Below are 19,911 nucleotides of genomic sequence, written 5' to 3'. Positions count from 1 at the left end.
ATATTCAAATCATTGCACTTTTTACTGCAATTACAGCATTTTCAGAAGTCTTTTTCACAGGAGGCATTTTGACACGCCATAGCAGGAAACGCACAGGTGTTACTAATAACATTAACAAGCATTAACAAGGGCTCTGTCTCATGTTGTCCCAGGAAGCCAGCATGTACAATACCTGAGCTGTGTTCCTATTTTAAACTACATACTTATTTCAAAGCAGGTTTTAAGTCTGTATATTTTTAAAAAGTCAGTGTGCACACAAAAAATGGTAGGTATTCAAAGAGCCATTTAAAGTGACGACGCTCTGCTGAACCGGCACGGACGTGTAATTGGCCCAATTTAAAAATTTCATCTCGTGTTGTTTTAACAGGCAGAATGGAGGCGTGTATGATGAAGCCAGAAGTCAAGAAGAAACCGAAGCCGGTGAGAACATTTAAAGCTCGGACATAAAAAAAAAAAAAACACTCCACGGAAAGGCTACAGTATATAGTATATAAACAACCCCCAAAATATCATGAATATCATATACACAATGCTATAAAACGTATCCTAACATGATGCACGCTCACGTTTCACATTGTCTCATGTTTTCTTTGCAGCCTAAACCTCCTCCAAAGCCTGCTGAGGTATTGTGATAAACCGACACCTTTGATTAGCTGCTTGACAAAGTTAATAATGTGTTAATATTGTCAGTAGGTATATATATATATATATATATATATATATATGACTTCAGGCTGTTGTGGCAAGGCTACACACTTCTGTAAGTGATGAAATCTGAAATTATCTTTACAGATGAAAAGAAATGACCCAGGGAGGCTGGAGGAACCAGCTCCTGTGGTGCCTCCACGACCTAAAGACGCTGTAAGTCCAGCATGAACAGTCTGTTCATCTTTGGTTTACGTGTACAGGGCATCACACTATACCATGGCGAGTGACTCGGAAGACACTAGTAATCTTTTACAGTGGAGTGTTTCTGAAATTGATTTGTGTTCACGTACTTTCCTCACATATTCCAGAGTTTACCCTCTTCTGAGCAGATGTGTTGGAGCAACGTGCTTAAAACATCTGGTAACATTTAAGTGGATTTTTTTTAGTCTAGGTTGTAGAGCAGAGGAATTTTCCATTATTCCTTTTCTGCTCACTCATTTTTTTAAAGATATTAAATAAAGATCCAAGATGAGCTCTTTTATTAGACACTGGCAGCTTCAGGATAACAATATCAGAACAAATAACAAGCCTTCAAAAAGGTATTGGTCGAACCCCACTCGACAGAACCTGCCCCACATGTAGGTGCAAGGTTGTTGGAAGTCCATGTGCAGGCAGTTCTCGTTTCCTCAAACCACTGAGTACAAGCTGCATCTGTCCCTGCGTTATCCCTAAGCTTTTTCATACGGTTTCACAAAGTCTCTAAATGAATAGGAGATGTAGGAGATAAATGAGGAGAACTGTCCATTTTAGATTTGCAAAGAGACTCAACTTTTTTTAAACAGAGTTTTTCTTTTTCTGTTCAGGAACTGAGTCAGACACAGTACAGAATGAAAAGAGCTGCAACAACAAACAATGAGGTATTTACTGGATTTGTTTTTTTTAATTGCTTTTATTAAGTGGTGTGCACAGAGACGCAGACAAACATGTTGGGGAGGGGATGATCTGTGACAAAGGTCTTCAGGTAGAGCCTGCGTCAGAGTTAATTCTGAAGACAACACTTTACATTTATTTATTTACAAACAAGTTATTCTCTTGGAAAATAGGCCAACATGTATTAAACATATATATAATTATTTAATATGTGGGTTTTACTCTGCATATCTTTACTTTTTTTACACTGAGTGGATTATTGTCCTAACAAAAAATGTGTATTATAACCTTTATTCCTCTGTATCAGGCCAATGGAAACTTAATTCAAAGAGACACCAAAGAGAAATCGTCTGACATCCCTGTGGTTCCACCCAGACCAACAGAAAAGGTACAGTGCACCCAAATACTCAGCTGCATCATAACAGCCAGCGATGCAGTCAGCTCAAAAGTTTAAATTAAAAGTTAAATTACGGTTTAAATCCAAGGCACAACTGAGTATTGTGGGAACATGGATGTTTGTTTTATGTTGAGAACGACTTTTTAAGTGAGTCAGCCTTGCCCACAGTCTGGAGTTCAGTGTGAGAACAGTTTACAGTAAAGAATCGACCTGGGCTACTCAAGGTTTCATGTTTCTCTCCTGTACTGATGATCTATTGTTATCGTTTCCTCCAGGAACTGAACGGCTCAAACAGGTACAGCCAGTGCAGGAGGCTACAGACTGGGGACGCAGAAGTACGCAAACACACACACACACACAATGAAATACCGCGTTTGCCCCCATGCTTGTGTTTATAAACTGCAGAGTCACCGTCCTTCTTCTTCCTCCTCAGCGATCCAGAGAAACTGACCAACCAGAAGCTGCTGAAGTTGAAGTAGACTTCAAACAGGTACCACAGGTAGAAGCTCTGGCTTCCACCTTTGACCAGATTTCTGAAGAGTGCATACAATGTCTTCCTCTTTTATTTACATGTGCTTTGTTGTAGAGTAATCAGTCGGTCCTGACTGGATTGTTTCGGCTGAGCCAGAAAGAGAAAACGCCTAAGTTCACTGTAAGCAACACACCTGCAGCTCCTCTCTGCACCACCAGTCACACAGCAGGCAGACAGGCTCTAGATATAATACATCCTAATGTATGTTCCCACTGACATTGTACATTACATTGACATTGTGAATTATTTTTTGGTATTCATAAGCAGAATGGGTGTCCCAATATAAGACAGTAACGGACATGAGGGTGGATGTAGAGGAGGCAAAGGGAGGCAAAAGGGAGGTTAGTTTTATTTATTTAATGTATATTTGTATACATGTCACATGTTAAAGTGAATTAAGTTGAAATTGTTATCCACTTCCTAATGTTTTTTGAAAATCAGTTAAACTTGTGGTTTAGTTAGTTTCACCAGCGATTCACTGTAACTGGTGAAGCAGTGTTTATGGTTCACATGGTTTCCGGCCAGTGTAACGCATCCACACTTTGTGCTGTGATTGTGTGATTCCTAAACTAAATAGAAATATAGCACATATAATATTGTAGTATTTAATAAGATGGAGGATGAAAAAAGAAAAAATATGAAGCAGCACTGGCTGAGATATCTGAACAACCCTGGATCCTACACTTCCCATGATGCAACTTCACAGTGCCTCTTTGTCTGACCCTCCCTGCCTGGTAAATACCCATGTTTTTCAAACTGTTTCGGTCTGTAATCACAGATTCCCATTAGAAATTGTCTCAAAGCTCAAACTTAGACAAGAAAAATAGACTTGATGTTTAAAATTGGGAGGTGTGCCCTTTTAAAGTGTCCTGATACGATTTCTAACCCACAGCAGTAACTGATGATCACATGCAGGTACATTCATTGATAAACTTACAGGAACAAAACATCTATTTTTCATCATCTTACACATACTGATAAACATCTGCTTACCTAAACAGACACACTTCATACTAAGCTGCTGAATCAAATCCTGAATCCTGATTAGTTAATACCTCTGTAAATGTATTGTGTGTGTTTAGACAATTAAATACAAAACATGTCAGAATTTCAGTATAGGAATATCAATAATAAAAAGGTATAAGTGTGTTTATAAAATATATAAAGAATGAATACAAATGTTTGCACAAAGAAATGTTTCAAAAACTGACGGAACCTCAGCTGAACAGGTTTCTGGTGGCTAACAGGTGTGTGTGGGTGTGTACACACATGAAACGTCAGTGTGTATTCACACACAGAAGGTGTGTGTCTGTATGATTATGATTCAGTGTTGATGTGAGTCGTTCAGTGAACACACATCACCATAAGGTGAAAGACAGTGTCATACTTATCGAGCAGAATAAAAACATTAACATTAATAATGCAGTGATATACGCAGGTAAACAGTGTTTTACTCACAGAAGATGAACAGGTGTACACAGTAGATATATGAAGCAGGGTTATATTTTCACTGTAGGTCTTGAATCAGCAGTTGTTATGTCAGTGTTTGCCTGATTTCTTTTTTTCTTAGAGTTACGTGTTTGACGACCATGATGAAGAGGAAAAAACTGGTCACGTCCCGGCCAAACAGGCGCCTGGCAGCAAACCGGTGGGTGTGTGTGTGTGAGAGTGTGGGTGTGTGTGTGTGAGAGTGTGTGTGTGTGTGTGTGTGTGTGTGTGTGTGTGTGTGTGTGTGTGTGTGTGTGAGAGAGAGAGAGAATGCGTGGGGATGTTATCAGCTGGTTTGTGACATGTGACTGTGGTCGACAGGGCGTTCTGAAAGGAGTAATGAAAGGTTTGCAATTGAAGTCGTCATCAAAGGTATGAAGCAGCGTCTGGTTTGGTGTTTTCTGCTGGTGGTCGGTGGCTGCACAGTTTCACACTCTCTCTCCTTGTTCTTTTTAACTCGGAGTACGGGGGTTTACATGGTTGTGTTGGTGGTGGTGGTAACTGCATTTGTGAGAGTTTGTTCTTTGTGTTTTGAGACTGGATTTCTGGTTTGGGCTTAAAAAGACACATTTTGCGGCTCAGGCTGCCTGGATGTGGGTCTTTGTGAATGATGTGATCTGTTTTTTTTTTTTGTTTTTTTTTTTTTAATGATCGTCACATGAAAGTCAAAAAAGTTTGTAGCCCCAAGACTTGGCTCAGCTTTCATCGTTCTGCACTGGTATTTGTCAGCCTCAGCCTGTTGAAGAATAAATGCAGCTTATCCTTGTATTCTTTTTACAATTTAATATCAGAATTTTAATAACTTACAGTTTTCTTACAGTTTACACTTTTACCTTCTGGATATATTTATATATATATATATATCCAGAAGGTAAAAGTGTATATATATATATATATATATATATCCAGAAGTACTGTGCAAAGGTTTAAGGCAGGTGTGAAAAAATACTGTAAACTAAAAATGCTTTCAAAAATATAAATAATAATTGAAGATTATAAAATGCAAAGCGCAAACAAAAAAAAAATCTAAATCAAATCAATATTTGGTGTTACTACCCTTTTCCTTCAAACCAGCATCAATTCTTATAGGTAGGCCTACACTTGCACAAAGTCAGGGATTTTGTAGGATTATAGTCAGGTGTATGATCAACCAATTATACCAAACAGGTGCTAATGATCATCAATTTCACATGTAGGTTGAAACACAGTCATTAACTGAAACAGAAACAGCTGTGTAGGAGGCTTAAACTGGGTGAGGAACAGCCAAACTCTGCTACCAAGGTGAGGTTGTGGAAGACACTTTCATGTCACAGGTCATACACCATGGCAAGACTGAGCACAGCAACAAGACACAAGGTGGTTATACTGCATCAGCAAGGTCTCTCCCAAACAAAGATGTCAAAGCAGACTGGGGGTTTCAAGATGTGCTGTTCAAGCTCTTTTGAAGAAGCAGTGTACAGCCGAGGAAACTTGGTGAAGCAGATGAAAAACACATGAAGCTTATTTCCCTTTGAAATCGGAAGATGTCCAGCTGTGCCATCAGCTCAGAACTGGCAGAAACCAGTGGGACTCCGGTACACCCATCTACTGTCCGGAGAAGTCTGGCCAGACGTGGTCTTCATGGAAGAGTTGCAGCCAAAAAGCCATACCTCCGAAACAAGGCCAAGCAGCTCAACTATGCACGAAAACATAGGAACTGTGGTGCAGAAACATGGCAGCAGGTGCTCTGGACTGAGGAGTCAAAATGTGAAATATTTGGCTGTAGCAGTTTGTTCGCCGAAGGGCTGGAGAGCGGTACGATAATGAGTGTATGCAGGCAACAGTGAAGCATGGTGGAGGTTCCTTGCAAGTTTGGGGCTGAATTTCTGCAAATATTGATTTGATTTAGATTTCTCTTCTGTTTCACTGCATTTTGTTAATTGATGAAAATAAAACTATTAACACTTCCATTTTTTTGAAAGCATTCTTAGTTTACAGCATTTTTTCACACCTGCCTAAAACTTTTGCACAGTACTGTATATATTTATATTTTTAGGGTTTACTTTTTGTCTGGGTGTCAGCACACCCTTAACTGCAACATCCCTGGTTCTTTTTATTTATTTATTTATTTATTTATTGCAATATTTTTCACATTTGTAACTGAAAGTCTAACCTCCCTGGTTCCTGTCCAGCCTGGGGCCTTTGTTGCGGCTGCTCCCCATCTCTCTTTGCCCTCACTTCCTGTCAACTCACTAATAAAGGCATCAATTACTCAAGAAAATTACATTGACATGTGGTGATATGGTTCTGATTGTTTTTATTGGTGCAGTCACCTTTCTTGCACCCTTTTCGTTTTTTTTTTTTTTTTTTTTTTTCCCTATTGGCTGTGAAAATATTGATAGTGAGGTCAAAGGTTAGAGAAGGACCATTTTATAAAATAGATAGAGATGAAGTTGTGTGAAGTTTTAGGGTTTTCTCTTGTCAAGTTGCATGAATTTAAAAATACAGTTTTATCATATGGTGCTGAAGATTGTTGACTCTTCCCTCAGCCCAGCAGAGATCCGAGTCCGGTTCCCAGCGCAGAGGAAGGAGCCTTAGAAAAGGAACAAGCCACAGAAAAAAACAAGCAAGAAAAAAATGCGGAACCCAAACAGGTAAGAGATCAACAACAATATTGAAATAATAATCTGTGACTTCTCATCTTAAAAAGCAAGTTCTGCTTCTGCTTTATTGAATTACTCATCACAAGTAAAAGGGAAAAAAAACTAAGTGGAAATTCAATCTTTTCAAAATCAAATTAGTTTTTAAACACTCAATGAAAAAGTACACTTCTTTTCTATGCGCAATAAATGGAACAGAAGCAACATGACTTTGCAAATATATTATTCAACATTTTGCAATTTTTGTAAAAGGAAGATTAAAGGCAGCTGGTTTTCTAGATGTTTAAAGTTTTGATTCTTTTCTCCACGTTTCTCCAGGACAAAGGAGGACTGCTCGCTGGGATGTTCCGAAAAACACCCAAAGAGAGATCAATATCTCCTGCACTGACAGTAACATCAACTCTCCTGCTGTTTCTTTTATAAACTTAATTTCCAGTTTTGATCTTCTCCAGCCTGTTGCCTCACTGTTGTGTTCACTGACAGGTCAGTAGAGCGGACAGTGATGCTGAAGATAGAGAAGAGGAGGAGAAAACATCTCAGCCGTCCCATGTGAGTCTTGTATTGGTGGCTTCAGCAAGTACGCAGACTTAATATAAACAGAAAATACACTGTGCTTTACACGAAGAAGAAAACAGCTTTACATGAGCCTCTTCTGTGTAAAATACTAAATTAGCTTCAGTTTGAAAGATATGCAACAACTATGTGAAAACAATCATCATCATGTTTTGCTCACGTCTTTACAGGAGAAGGGAAGCTTCTTCTCCGGCATCCTTAAAAAATCCAACAAACCAGCAGATGAGACACCTGCACAGGTGAGTTTGTAAAAATCACCTTCTACTTCTTAAACAACTAAATAAACTTATTTGCTTTAGATATGAAGCTTCAGCCAGTGGCCAGTTAGCTTAGCTTAGCATGAAGACTGAAAGCAGGGGGAAACAACTAGCCCGGCTATCTCCAAAGTCAACCTTGGACAGAACCAGGATTTTGGACGTATTTTATTGTCTCTAATGGAGTTTTTGTCATTTTTTTCCCAACATATCACAGGATAATCTGAGTTCTCACAGAGAGCTGTCGGCCAGCAGTGACAGTCTGTCTGAAAACAACAACAAGGTGAGCAGCTTTGAAAACTACACAGTGTTTTACATGAAGAAGTATAAAGTTTATTTCAGTGTCAGATAAAAGACTCAAATAGCTGCCAAGAACATGAGCTTTTTGTCCATGTCCAACTATGTGAAAAGAATCAGATGTTTAACTCTGTTCATGTTAATTTCAATGGAAAAAACTGATTCTTACACAACAGAAAAGTGTTCTTCATCATGTTTTGCACACGTCTTTACAGGAGAAGGGAGGCTTCTTCTCCGGCATCCTTAAAAAATCCAACAAACCAGCAGATTGGACACCTGCACAGGTGAGTCGGCAAAAATCACCACCTGCTTCTTAAAATACAACTGTGACATGTTAAAATAATAGTTTAACTTATTTGCTTTAAATATGAAGCTTCAGTCAGTGGCCAGTTAGCTTAGCATAGCATAAAGGATGAAAACAGGGGAAATGTCTATATCTAAAGTTAACTTTGGACAGAACCAGGATTTTGGACGTATCGTATTGTCTCTAATGGAGTTTTTGTGATTTTTTTTTTTTTTTTGTCCGAACATATCACAGGAGAATCTGAGTGCTCACAGTGAGCTGTCGGCCAGCAGTGACAGTCTGTCTGAAAACAACAACAAGGTGAGCAGATATGAGTTATTTTTAATTACAGTGTACACACAGACTTACAGCATGTCATTGACCCGACCTTGATCAGAAGAAATCTACCATAACTGATCACGTGTGTATGATTCTTCTGTCAGGAAAAAGGAAGAATATTCAGCGGGATGTTCAAGAAGTCTCCGAAACCCACGGATGCTGCTCAGACTGACGAGGTGATGTAGATGAAACATGCCAGTTTATGTGCTCTGACATAAGTTGACAGATTCATTACGCAGCTCCTCAAACAACAGCCAACAGGGTCAAATCATTCGTTCAATCCTGCGGCCTGACAATTGCGTTGAACTCGTTCAATTTGTGTTTCAGGACCAGCGCTCTCTACACGATGATCCCTCAGGCAGCGCCGATAATCTGTCTGAAAACTCAAAGGTGAGCTCGGAGGTATTCGTCTGTGAGGTGACGGGATTATGATGCAACGTTATCGTTATGTAACCACTCACAGTGTGAATTAATCGCTCTGACGTCACCAGGAAAAAGGAGGATTTTTCAGCGGCATTCTCCGAAAATCTCCCAAGATTCCCGGAGAGGGGGCACCTGAGCAGGTAATGTGTGAGCAATCGAAATTTTAACTTTGCTAAAATCTTTTCTTCACACATTTTAGAGGCTCTGATAGATGATTTGACACTTGTCTGTTTAAGTGTCTATTGAATGAAACCACTGTAAAAATACACTGTAAATATCATGTACATGTAGTTTGTTGCTTAATTAAATCTACTGAACTCCTACTTATTTATTCAGATTTTTGTGTAGGTAAACATTGTCTTCCACTTTTGTTTACCTTTAGACAAAATTAGTCATTTTTGTGATGGCACTGCATCTTCACACACTGGTTTTATTACAGGAGAGTGCTGTGTTGTTGATTTGATCATTTGAAATAATAGTGTAGATTAATATTCTGTACTCGACTGTTTCTCACTGTGCAGCAAAATACCATCAACAAGTTCCTTACATTTTAGCACATTTCTTAATATTTTGTTGACTGTTCAAACACAGATGCTTCTGTCGCATTTGACCTCAGTGTTTGTGTTTCTGCTCGTGTTTCAGGATAAAGAGTCACTGCAGACCGAACCAGCAGGCAGCAGCGACACTCTGTCTGAGAACAGCAGCAACACTAAAGTGAGAGATGGTTTAGAGCTGAGGTTTCCTAACAAACTGAGAAGGACTTCACTTCCCATCACTAACTCTTTAATAAAAACATGTCCTCTCTTCTGTGGGGAATATAATCGGCCCACGAAGCAGTTTAAGACAAATACTTTTCTGTTTGCTTGTGTCAGGAGAAAGGAGGCGTTTTCAGTGGGATGTTCAAGAAATCTCCCAAACTGTCTGAAGGGCCGCGACTGGAGCAGGTGATATACTTACATACTTACCTGTCACTTTTGAAGCCTTTGCACCTTTAGGCAAAAAAGACTTTCATTATGATTTAAATTTGAATAGCCATTAAATAAGTTTGCTTTCTTGCTACAGAGGTTGTTCTCTACAAACTCTCTGGCAAAAAAAAACCTTCAATCTTCAAAACTGTTTTCTTATGTAACATTTAATGTACTTGATTCAAAAATATGTGGGTAAATTACCCATCAGCTGCTTGTAAATGCAAGTTCTGCAGTAATGACGTTATGAAGACACATGTAATCCTTCTCCTGAATTCCCGCCTCCCCCTGTTTTTATTTTTCTGGATCTGGTTTCAAGCCTGTGTGTAAGTGCACCCAGTGTTCATGTTCACACAGGTTGGGTAACATTTCTGTTGTGTTTAGGCTGCAGAGGCGCTGCACGGTGAGTTCGCTGCCAGCACTGACAACCTGCTGGAGAACAAGGTGAGTCTTCATGACAGCGCTGACAGGGCGCGCCCACTGAAACTGCATGAGTCACCAACGTGAAAACATGTCTGAGCTCAAGTCGCTGTAGCTCTGTAGGTGGACGATAAGCCACTAAGAAGTTACATCAAGTCGTCAGTTTGCTTTGATATGATTTCTCCTCTCTCTGTAGGAGAAAGGCGGTTTGTTCAGTGGACTCCTCAGGAAGACTCCCAAAACAGCCGGAGAGGTACAAGCACAAGTGTAGTTCACATTTAGATGCCCATAAACACTGTCTGAATCTCAAACAAACATCAGCAGCTTTATTGTGCTCAAGACACTGTGCGCACGCCTTAAACCCGGGTTGTGGTTTACACTCCATTTGAATTCGGACCACAAAACAACAGGAGGAGAAAGACCTCATCTGACTCACACGGTCCCTTTATTAATCATCAAAGTTAAAACATGTCGCACAACTCTTCTTTGTTCTCCAATCATTTTCCTCTATCTCGCCTTCATCAGGGCGGCGTCTGAGGCCGTTTCCTTACATACGTGGTCAATATATCCCAATAGATTCCATATATACGAAACATTACAATCATCCTTTTCTTCAGAAATACTATTTACAATATATCAAAGCCCTTAGCAAGGCCGGATTACCAACCAGGCAAAGTGGGGAACTTCCCAAAGGCCCCAAAAGCCCCAGGCAATCTTTATGATGAACTGTGACCATATGTGGACAATTCAAGTCCCTGTTTTAAATACATGTTCTAACAACAACAGGATTGTAAACAACACAGACTAATAGAAACCACCTTCACACAGCTTGTCATGGCTGAATCCTAATAGGAAACGCTCTGTCATGTCTTTGCCAACACTTACTTCACGACCTGCTACTGTTTGACTATCAGCTGACTGAGATTCAGAGGTTCATACCTACCATGTCATGTGCCACCTGCTCTCCGTTCAACCCGGTTTCCCTGCCCTTCCTGCTAAATAAAAAAACAGCACGTGAGCACGACTGACCACAGTCAATATTATACGTGTTCCTTGTATGTTCAAATGCTTTTATCAGGAAGAGCAGAAGTAAAAACATGACATGAAATATTTCTGCACATTTGCTTTTCGTTTGACCCCTTCTCTTGCTCTTAGTTTCTGAGAGTTTTGATTCTTGTTTCAGGAGAATCTGTCGGCTCAGAAACATCTCTCAGGCAGCAGCGACAGTCTGTCTGAGGCCGCCAACGCAAAGGTCAGTGTGGTCGTAAAAGCACTCTCTGGCATCTTTGGAAATGTGTCTGTTGCACATTTTATTTGAAGTCTGATTTGTAAAAGATCAGCATATTATTATCAAGGTAAATATATGAATATTGGTGTTCTTCTCTGGTATTCTGTTGATTAATTATTTGATTGTTTAAGTTATTTTTCAAACAAAAAGTTCTCAGATTCCAGCTTCACAAACTTGAAGCTTAAACTGAAAATCTTTGGCCTTTAGATCGTTGTTCAGACAAAACAGGTTATTTGATGACATTGTCTCAGGCCCCAGGAAATAACGATTGTAGCTGTGTGATTTTCTTTTCATTTATTTTCCAGTGAGTTTATATATTCTATATTGATTGTATTTGTCTGGAAGACAAAAGGTAAATATAAAACATTAAAAAAAAGTGATGAAAGAACGTGTAATTTGCTTTTCAGGAGAAGGGAGGTGCGTTCAGTGGCATGTTCAAGAAGTTGTCCAGACCTGCAGACAGTCCTCCAACAGAGGAAGTAAGAAGTGTCTGCTCTGTTTTCTGACCCTGTTCACTCACCCCATCACTTTTTACAAACAGTAGATCAGGACTGTTTTGAACAGTGCATGTTGCAAAAGTGTCTGGGAAGACTTGTTAATAGAAAGTTGCTGGTTTGAATCCCAGAAAACCTTTTGTTAAAAGAAACTTTTCAGCAGAGGCAGCAAGCCTCCAGATCCTGACACATCTCCTCTTGTAGTCAGTTTGTTTAGTGGATAAGGGCCTTAACTGCAGACACACTCATTAAAAACAGGCATTTATGAGGCATTTTGATACAGACAGGATATGCATGGAGAGAGAGAGAACAGTTAGACAGTATGCTTCCCAACCACTCGTGTGCCGAACGCCCCAAAAGCAGGAATTGCAAAGTGCTTCTGCTCTTTTCCCCCTGAAAGTTCCTGTTTTATCTTATATAAGTGGGGTTGGTGGATGTGGCCCATAGTTAAGACAAGGTGGCCACAGTTCTTATGCCCCGAAGCTTCAACATTAACTGTAAAAGTCTAAGTTCTGATTTACTTTTCATCTTTTCTCAGGAGAAACTGATACAAGATGATGAGCTGTCGGTCAACAGTGAAGGTCTGTCTGAGGCCAACAGCAAGGTGAGGCTCTCTTTTTTCTGTTTCATAGGATCATCCTGTTTCTTTTGAGAGAGACCGCTCATGTTTGTGATGTGTTTGTGTGTTTCAGGAAAAAGGAGGAATATTTGGTGGAATATTCAAAAAGTCGCCCAAACCTGCAGAAGCTGCTCAGCCTGAGGAGGTAGCATTTTTTTTTAATCATTTTTCAAAATATGAACCTTTATTGCTTTAATGAAAAGCAGCTGTTAACTTACATGTCTTTATTGTGTTTCCATTTTCAAGACTTTTATCTTAACATTTAAATTGTAAAACGTCATGACGTCCACAAGGAGCATTATGTTATTTTATTTATGGATATCTGAAACTGATTACCATTCCATCTTTGTGGGAAATTAGGAATAACAACGTACAAGTGATTAGTTGTTGGTGCAGATTCACCCTTTTTTAGAGGATTTCTTAACGTTTTTGAACAATTTCCCTCTTTTCCTCATCAAACTCTGCACTGAATTGTTGCTTATTAATATGTGAGCAGATGTAGACTCAGTGTAGACTCAAGTTTCTACCATTAAAGTAACAAACTCTTGTAGAAACTATCAGTAATTACAATGATTAGTAAAAGCGTTATCAAATATTGTCTCGTTATTGTAATGTTGTAACATTTACCACAACTTTTAATGTGTCTTTTTTACAGGATGAGGGTCCTGATAAGAAGCTCTCAGCCAGCAATGAAAATTTATCTGAGAGCAAACAGGTGAGTGAGTTGAAATCCTGCTGTTTAGTGGCTTTTCAGTGCAACAGTTTCATTTTTTAAATATTTCAACATTGGTCCTATCTCATCCTAAAGCCTTTTCCTTGTCTATTTCCATCAGGAGAAAGGTGCAGGGCTGTTCAGCGGACTCCTCAAAAAGACTCCCAAAGCATCTGGGGGAAAGACAGACTCACCGGTGAATGAATGTTCCTGTCTGTTCAGAGAGTTTCCAACCCTTCCTCACAGTTTCAACTCCTTCATGCATCAATTTCTGTGTTTCAGGACGGAGAGGCTGAGAACGAGCTGTCGGCCAGCACGACGACCTGTCTGAGAATAACACGACCAAGGTGAGCAGCATGATGCAACAAAACATTTATAGATGAAATGTCTTCAGAGGGAACGTTCACTGATTATTATCTAATTATTTTTAGGAGAAAAATATTTTCAGCAACATGTTTAAGAAGCCGCAGAAACCAGCAGAGGGCGCCGCAGCGGACAAGGTACTGCGACCGAACCAGACGATATTAAAAAGTCTCCTGCTGTGGAGGAAGGAGGTGATGTTGACATTTGCTCTTTCCTGGTTTGGATTCAGGAGCATGAGGTGAACAGTGAAAGTCAGTTATCTGGGAGCTGTGAGAATCTGACCGACACGACCGTCCTGAAGGTGCTTCTATTCACTTCTCCTTTTTTGTTTTGGCCTCACAATGGCTGTTTTGTCCCGTCAACAGGAACTGAAACCAGATCACACAGATTGTGTACGATATTGTTGGGTTTGTCATTTCCTTTCAGTTCACGCTTTTGAAAAAAAACAAAGTGTGAAAGTGCTTTACAAATTAAAATCAAATAAAAACCACCAATAATAATTTTTTTAAAAAAATGAATGGAGAAAAAACAAATGTTAAAGCAGAAAGACAAAGTGAGACATTAAACCTGACCTGATTTAAGATTTTAAAAAATATGCAAACCGTAAAAGTCCTGCAGTCAAAATCTCACCTAAGTAAAAGGACAGAAGAATTGTAAAATGTTCATAAAGTAAAAGTACTCATTATGCAGAGATGGCTTCTTTTATGGTATTTTCTTATATACAGTTTATTCTATATATGATTGACTCCAAAAAAACTTTTGTATAAGTTTCTGCAGCCTGAAACCTAAAGAAAAATAAATAAGATCGCTGCCTAAGAATTTTGGAATATATATATATATATATATCATCAAAGACCAGATATGGTCTTTATCATCATCATCATATTATAATCATATAATTTTATAAACCAAACATGTTTATATTTAGATTCTTAATCTGTAAAATAGACATAACTTCAGGTGTCAAATAAATGTACTAAAAGTACTATATTTTCATGTAAGTAAAAAGTAGCAGGAAAATTAAGTTCAGTACGTTACTTGAGTAAATGTACTTTAATGTTACTTTCCACCGCTGTCCTTTTCACACGTCATGACTACACTGGGGATGAATTGGCTGGAGAGTCAATTAGAAACATCCACAGAGCACTGTGTTGCCATCTTCACTGAGTCATTGTGTTTCTGAATATATCAACTGTGAAAAATAACTGAGGTTTGTGTTTCAGGAGAAAAAAGGAGGCCTGGCTGGTATATTCAAAAGATCAGCCAGCATCGACAACCTGTTTGACGAGGTCAGTGTCAGTCCAGTGAATATGACTACACACACACACACACACACACACACACACACACACACACACACACACACACACACACACCCCCACACACACCCACACACACACACACACACACACACACACACCCACCCTCTGTCTCAACCAGTAATAACACATCACCCACCTTCTTTCACTCAGGCTGAATAACAGCAGCATCTTCTCCTCATAATCACACTTCCTTCTTGTATAGTCACAAAAAAAAAATCTGCTTCCTCTCCCTTTGTCTCATCTCTTGATCCTCTCTCGTCACTCTCACATGATGTGTGTGAGGATTATTTGGGGGTAAATGGCAACATTTTTGTTGAAAGACTGTTTTAAATTTACGTTAGTTACATTTAGCTTCAGCGTTTCATTTTCTGATGACATACTTTGTCAGGGCACTACTTTTTTGGCGGATGACTAACATTCCTCCGGAGTGTCTTTGCTAAGGAGACATTTCAAAACACTTCCTGCTTGAAACTGCAGAAAGACATGACAATAATGATAATTAAGGTGGTAAAGAATCTACAGAGTGTTTCAATACTTTATTTTGACTTTATTTTTTAATGATGTGCTGAAATGAACCCACAGGCTTCGAAACACGGCTGTCAGTCATATCTGAGCTTTTGTGCCCCTCACAAGAGTTTTATCAAGCACATGTTTATCAACCATGTTAATGACTGTCTCATGGGAACATTTTTTATCTCTTGTATAAAACTTTGCATCTGCACATTGATGGGCATCGAGCATAAACATGTAAAAGGCGCCTTAAGCCGTCACACATAAGAGCAAGAGCCACAGATTCAAAGAGACGTCTTTTTGGTCTCTCTTCAGTCATTTTGAGTCTTTTCACGGCCCCTCTGACCCCTTCAATAATCCATCCATGTCTCTGCATTCCTGCTTGTCAGGAGAAAGGTGGGCTGTTCAGCGGACTCCTCAAGAAAACACCTAAAGCATCTGGAGATGAGGCAGAGGTGAGTGCCTGACTAGTTTTATGGTAACGTTGTTAGCATCGTTGCCTGCGGTGACTGTTGCACATATTGTATTTATGTATTGTATACGTATGTATTATTTTTACTTACTGTCTAGTTTCCTTCTTTCAGGACAAAGAGGAGCAGAGGGAGCTGACAGCAAGCAACGACAGTCTGTCTGAAAACTCCGGCACCAAGGTACCGTGTCGAGAAGTGCTGGTTTTGACCCAAATCGGGAATGTCAGCGCTAAATGAACATAATACTAAACCTTTATTTTAATGCACTGAAGCATCCAACACAACCGCTCCAGTGTATCTGTAACTGCAGAATATTTTAAGCTTCTTAAACTGAAGTTTGTCTCTGATTCATCGAACACGTACGAAACAAATACAACATTTATTCCAATATTTTTTAATTCACACAATTTAAAAAACCCTGGAAACCAAACATCATGTGTATCCCTTTACTTCACTACCTGCACCTGCCTATACTATAAGTATACTGTAGACACATACTCACATGTGTCAGATTACATTAATCTGTTTACAGTATGAGACATCACAGATAAACCTGATGTGTCTGTGTTTCCTGTTGGTAGGAGAAAAGTATTTTCAGTGGGATGTTTAAGAAGACTCAAAAACCAGCAGAGGGGACCACAGATGAGGTGCAGTGATAAAGTTTACATTATATTTCATCACTTTGCTGAACTTTGTGTTTGTGTTTTATTCTCTGTTTAATGTTCTGTGTGTTTTCAGGAGTCAAACACAAGCGAGGATAAGAAATTATATAGCAGCTCGGAAAATCTGTTAGAAGGAAACACATCAAAGGTACAAATGTTTTCTGACGATCACAATCCAAGCCTGTTTCTCTCCTTTCCTGCCGTTAATTATTGATGATTGTGTGACTGTTTCAGGAGAAGACAGGAGGACTCGCAGGGATTTTCAGAAAGTCTCCCAAACCGGCTCCACGCTCTGTCGTTACTAAGGTGACTAAATAAGCTGATTTGTTTTAGTTTTTTTCTTTGTGTTGATGTGTAAGTTTATCAGTTGTTCAGATATCTTTTTTAAACTAATCATGTAGTGGTTAAGTTCTTCAAAAATAACCGGATTGCCCTCAAATTGCTCTGCAGGATCCACTCAGTGGCACAAAGGAACTGTCGACCAGCTGTGACAGTCTCGCAGACGCTGCCGAGGTGAGAGCAACTGCTGTAACGCTAATACTGTAGGCAACAGTGCCAGGGAACCTTCATGAGAGTATTTGTTGCCTGACCACACTAACAACACAACGCTAAGGTGTAAGAAGTCCAAGCAGGCAAAAAAAACTCCAGAGAGAGGAAGGCTCTGCACACCTCACATACACAGAGCTTTAGACCTAAATGTGCAGCCTTCCTTTCTCTAGAGTCTCCGCCAGGGAACATTTAAATAGACTTTCAACATCTGTTTTATGTTCAGATTTAAAGATGTGATTTTTGACCCTGTGTCACAGTTTGCTTCCTGGTTAATAGGACAGGGTTCCCAGTCAGTAAAGTAAAAGGAACTGATTGCATGTTTTTGTATTTTGAAGGAGGATCTGTCAGCATATGCTGAATTGTCTGCCAGTAACGATAATCTTTCTGAAGCTACAAGCACCACGAAGGTGAGTCTTGTAGAGAATCTTAACCTGGTTGACTGTATGTACTCCTTTTTTATATTTTTGTGACTTTGATAAATGCTTCATGTTTTATATGTGAACAGGAGAAAAAAGGAGGGTTCGCTGGGATGTTCAGGAGGACGCCCAAAACTGTGGAACAACAGGTACGATATTATCACCACAGTGTTTATCAACACTGGTTTGAGATGTACAGTCAGTATCAGGGATGGGTTTTTGTTAATTAATGTACAATCTGTGCATTTGAGATTGTGTCAATGAAGCAGCTGTAAATTCTCTCTATATAAACAGAACATATTTTATTGTTTGATTTGCGATAATGTGAAAGAAATGTTGAGGTTTTTTTTTTCCTGATGTACCCATGAGAAATATAAAAAAATGATTTTAAAAATGCTAATAATATAATAATTGAGATGTGAGCCAGTCAGATGATGACTTTAAACTCCTGGATCACCTGTATGTTTCTGTGCTGTTGTTGCAGGAGAGCGAGGACATGGAGGCACCAGAGGGAGGAGGAGGGCTGAGACGCAGGAGGACGATCAAGAAGAAAAGACGAGTGAGTTGTTGGTCATTTAAAAAAGAAAAAGGAAGAAGACAAACACAAACATCCAGAGACCTATCAGAAAAAAGCAGGAGCAAGAATCACATGTATTTAATATCATGAATTTCTGCTTCCGGGGTCAAGGGTCAAGACGAGGGTTTAGCTTTTAAAGTTTCTGTATATCCACTTTGTCTCTTTTGCTTCTCCAGTTTGAGCTCTGATCTTTGAGTTCTTCTCTGATTGATATAAACTTCCTCTCTTGTTTTTTTTTTTGTTTTTTTTTTTATGTTTTTTTCTTTCTGATTTCCTCAGGTTGTGTCATTCCGAGTCAAGAAAACTCTTCCCAAGATACCCAAGATTGATTTATCTTCACAGGTACGTACGGATATCCTGTGGTTCCTCCTCAGTTACGACTCATGTTTTTTGAAACACACACATATAAACATGCTGGTAAAAAGATTACAGTAAAGTTTCCTTGGAAGTACCTTATTAGCACCGTTTTTATATATTAGCTTCCAAAACGATTAATAAAAACTGTCATTTATTTGACACAGATAAACATGTCCTGTCTCTATAAATATACTTTGACCTATTTTTAATTTATATTTACTTAAATTGTTTACCATGTTTTAAAATGTATGTGTATGAAATATGAAATTCTCAGTTGAGCTTGTGACTGAGTCCATGACATTAATCGTCCTTTTCTCCTGCACAGACTTCAGAGAAGATGCCTATCATTGAGGAGACAGTAGAGCTGCAGGAACTGAACCCAGCTCAGGTTAGCATGAGGATATTATAAAGTACATACACTGAATAAACACTTTAGTGGGGTTCACTAATGTCCAACCATCTATTTAATATAGTCCTGTGTCACCAGCCTGTCATTCATAGACATGACATTTTATGGATTGTTTATTATCTTGTTGGTCATGCAGCTGTGATATAAACTGAACAATGAATGTCAGAGACTGAGTGACACAATACAATCTGTTTTATTAATAAATGAATGAACTCTTAACAAAAAAAAGTGTAGGAAAAAAGCAAGGGCGAAAAAAAAGTTGAATGCATGAAAATGGAAATAAAATATAAATTGGCAGAAATGCTACAATAGTAGCAGCATATCTTTACATGCTTGTGTTTGTGAAGCACAGTGTTAGGTGCAAGTCGCTACTCCACACCTGCAGCCAGTCAGTTAGCATTTAGTGCGTTAGCAGTTAGCTTTGTTTGAAGAGATCACAAGACAACCAGATGTTAGTGCGTGTTTCCTGTGTGTCAGCGAAACAGAACTGAGCTGAACTTTGTGTTAAAAGTTGTGTTCCTACTGTGTGTGTTTTTTGCAGGAGAGCACAGTGGAGGTCCAGCCTGTGGAGATGGCAGCTTACCCGACTGAAGACGACCCTCTTGAATCTGAGCCGGTGTGTTTTAGTGCTTGTGTGCATGTGAATGTGTGTTTGCTTGTTTTACTACTTCTATACAAGAAAGTAAGTAAGTTGTCTCTTGACGGACAAATGTCTCTGCTTTCAGGAGAGTGATGAGTTGATGGAGTGGTGGAACACAGTGAAAGGTTAGTGTTCACCTCGAATTTGAAAAAGAAAGCGTTTTGTTTGTGCTGTTTTGTGTTTGTTTATTGTTTTGCTCCACTGAGAGAAAGCGTGGAAATAGACATCCACTAGAAACTAAAAACATCCTCATATTAACTGTATTATCTCTGCTGCTCTTTTCCAGGTTGGGCAGAGTGGAATGAGATATCCAATTTCCAGGCGGAAGATGAGGA

The 19,911-nt window shown here is 39.2% G+C and overlaps 1 protein-coding gene across 1 annotated transcript in view; it reads left to right on the top strand.

Annotated features, from left to right (window-relative positions):
- LOC111668427 (uncharacterized) overlaps nt 1-19,911 on the top strand; it is a 28,078-nt gene that overhangs the window by 2,529 nt on the left and 5,638 nt on the right. The window contains 49 exon segments of the mRNA XM_087178813.1: nt 368-420; nt 597-623; nt 793-861; nt 1,512-1,565; nt 1,886-1,966; nt 2,251-2,310; nt 2,409-2,474; nt 2,562-2,627; nt 4,078-4,155; nt 4,317-4,367; nt 6,524-6,628; nt 6,953-7,024; nt 7,118-7,183; nt 7,378-7,446; nt 7,679-7,744; nt 7,974-8,042; nt 8,297-8,362; nt 8,485-8,556; nt 8,708-8,770; nt 8,872-8,943; nt 9,446-9,517; nt 9,676-9,747; nt 10,153-10,212; nt 10,385-10,441; nt 11,372-11,440; nt 11,884-11,955; nt 12,509-12,574; nt 12,663-12,734; nt 13,245-13,304; nt 13,423-13,497; nt 13,584-13,614; nt 13,617-13,648; nt 13,733-13,801; nt 13,894-13,965; nt 14,888-14,953; nt 15,886-15,951; nt 16,081-16,146; nt 16,548-16,613; nt 16,705-16,776; nt 16,863-16,934; nt 17,079-17,141; nt 17,513-17,584; nt 17,683-17,742; nt 18,078-18,152; nt 18,450-18,512; nt 18,853-18,915; nt 19,478-19,552; nt 19,662-19,701; nt 19,863-19,911. The exon segment at nt 19,863-19,911 is cut by the window's right edge and continues 3 nt beyond it. Coding sequence (XP_087034939.1) covers nt 373-420; nt 597-623; nt 793-861; nt 1,512-1,565; nt 1,886-1,966; nt 2,251-2,310; nt 2,409-2,474; nt 2,562-2,627; nt 4,078-4,155; nt 4,317-4,367; nt 6,524-6,628; nt 6,953-7,024; nt 7,118-7,183; nt 7,378-7,446; nt 7,679-7,744; nt 7,974-8,042; nt 8,297-8,362; nt 8,485-8,556; nt 8,708-8,770; nt 8,872-8,943; nt 9,446-9,517; nt 9,676-9,747; nt 10,153-10,212; nt 10,385-10,441; nt 11,372-11,440; nt 11,884-11,955; nt 12,509-12,574; nt 12,663-12,734; nt 13,245-13,304; nt 13,423-13,497; nt 13,584-13,614; nt 13,617-13,648; nt 13,733-13,801; nt 13,894-13,965; nt 14,888-14,953; nt 15,886-15,951; nt 16,081-16,146; nt 16,548-16,613; nt 16,705-16,776; nt 16,863-16,934; nt 17,079-17,141; nt 17,513-17,584; nt 17,683-17,742; nt 18,078-18,152; nt 18,450-18,512; nt 18,853-18,915; nt 19,478-19,552; nt 19,662-19,701; nt 19,863-19,911 — 3,167 coding nt within the window. The 5' untranslated portion in view covers nt 368-372.

This window comes from Seriola lalandi, unplaced genomic scaffold, assembly GCF_002814215.2.
Source record: "Seriola lalandi dorsalis isolate HSWRI2012SDOR001 ecotype SW California unplaced genomic scaffold, Sedor1 jcf7180002054736, whole genome shotgun sequence".
Lineage (NCBI taxonomy): Eukaryota > Metazoa > Chordata > Actinopteri > Carangiformes > Carangidae > Seriola > Seriola lalandi.
Note: the sequence above shows the minus strand (reverse complement) of the source record. Positions and strands in the feature narration are given on the sequence as shown.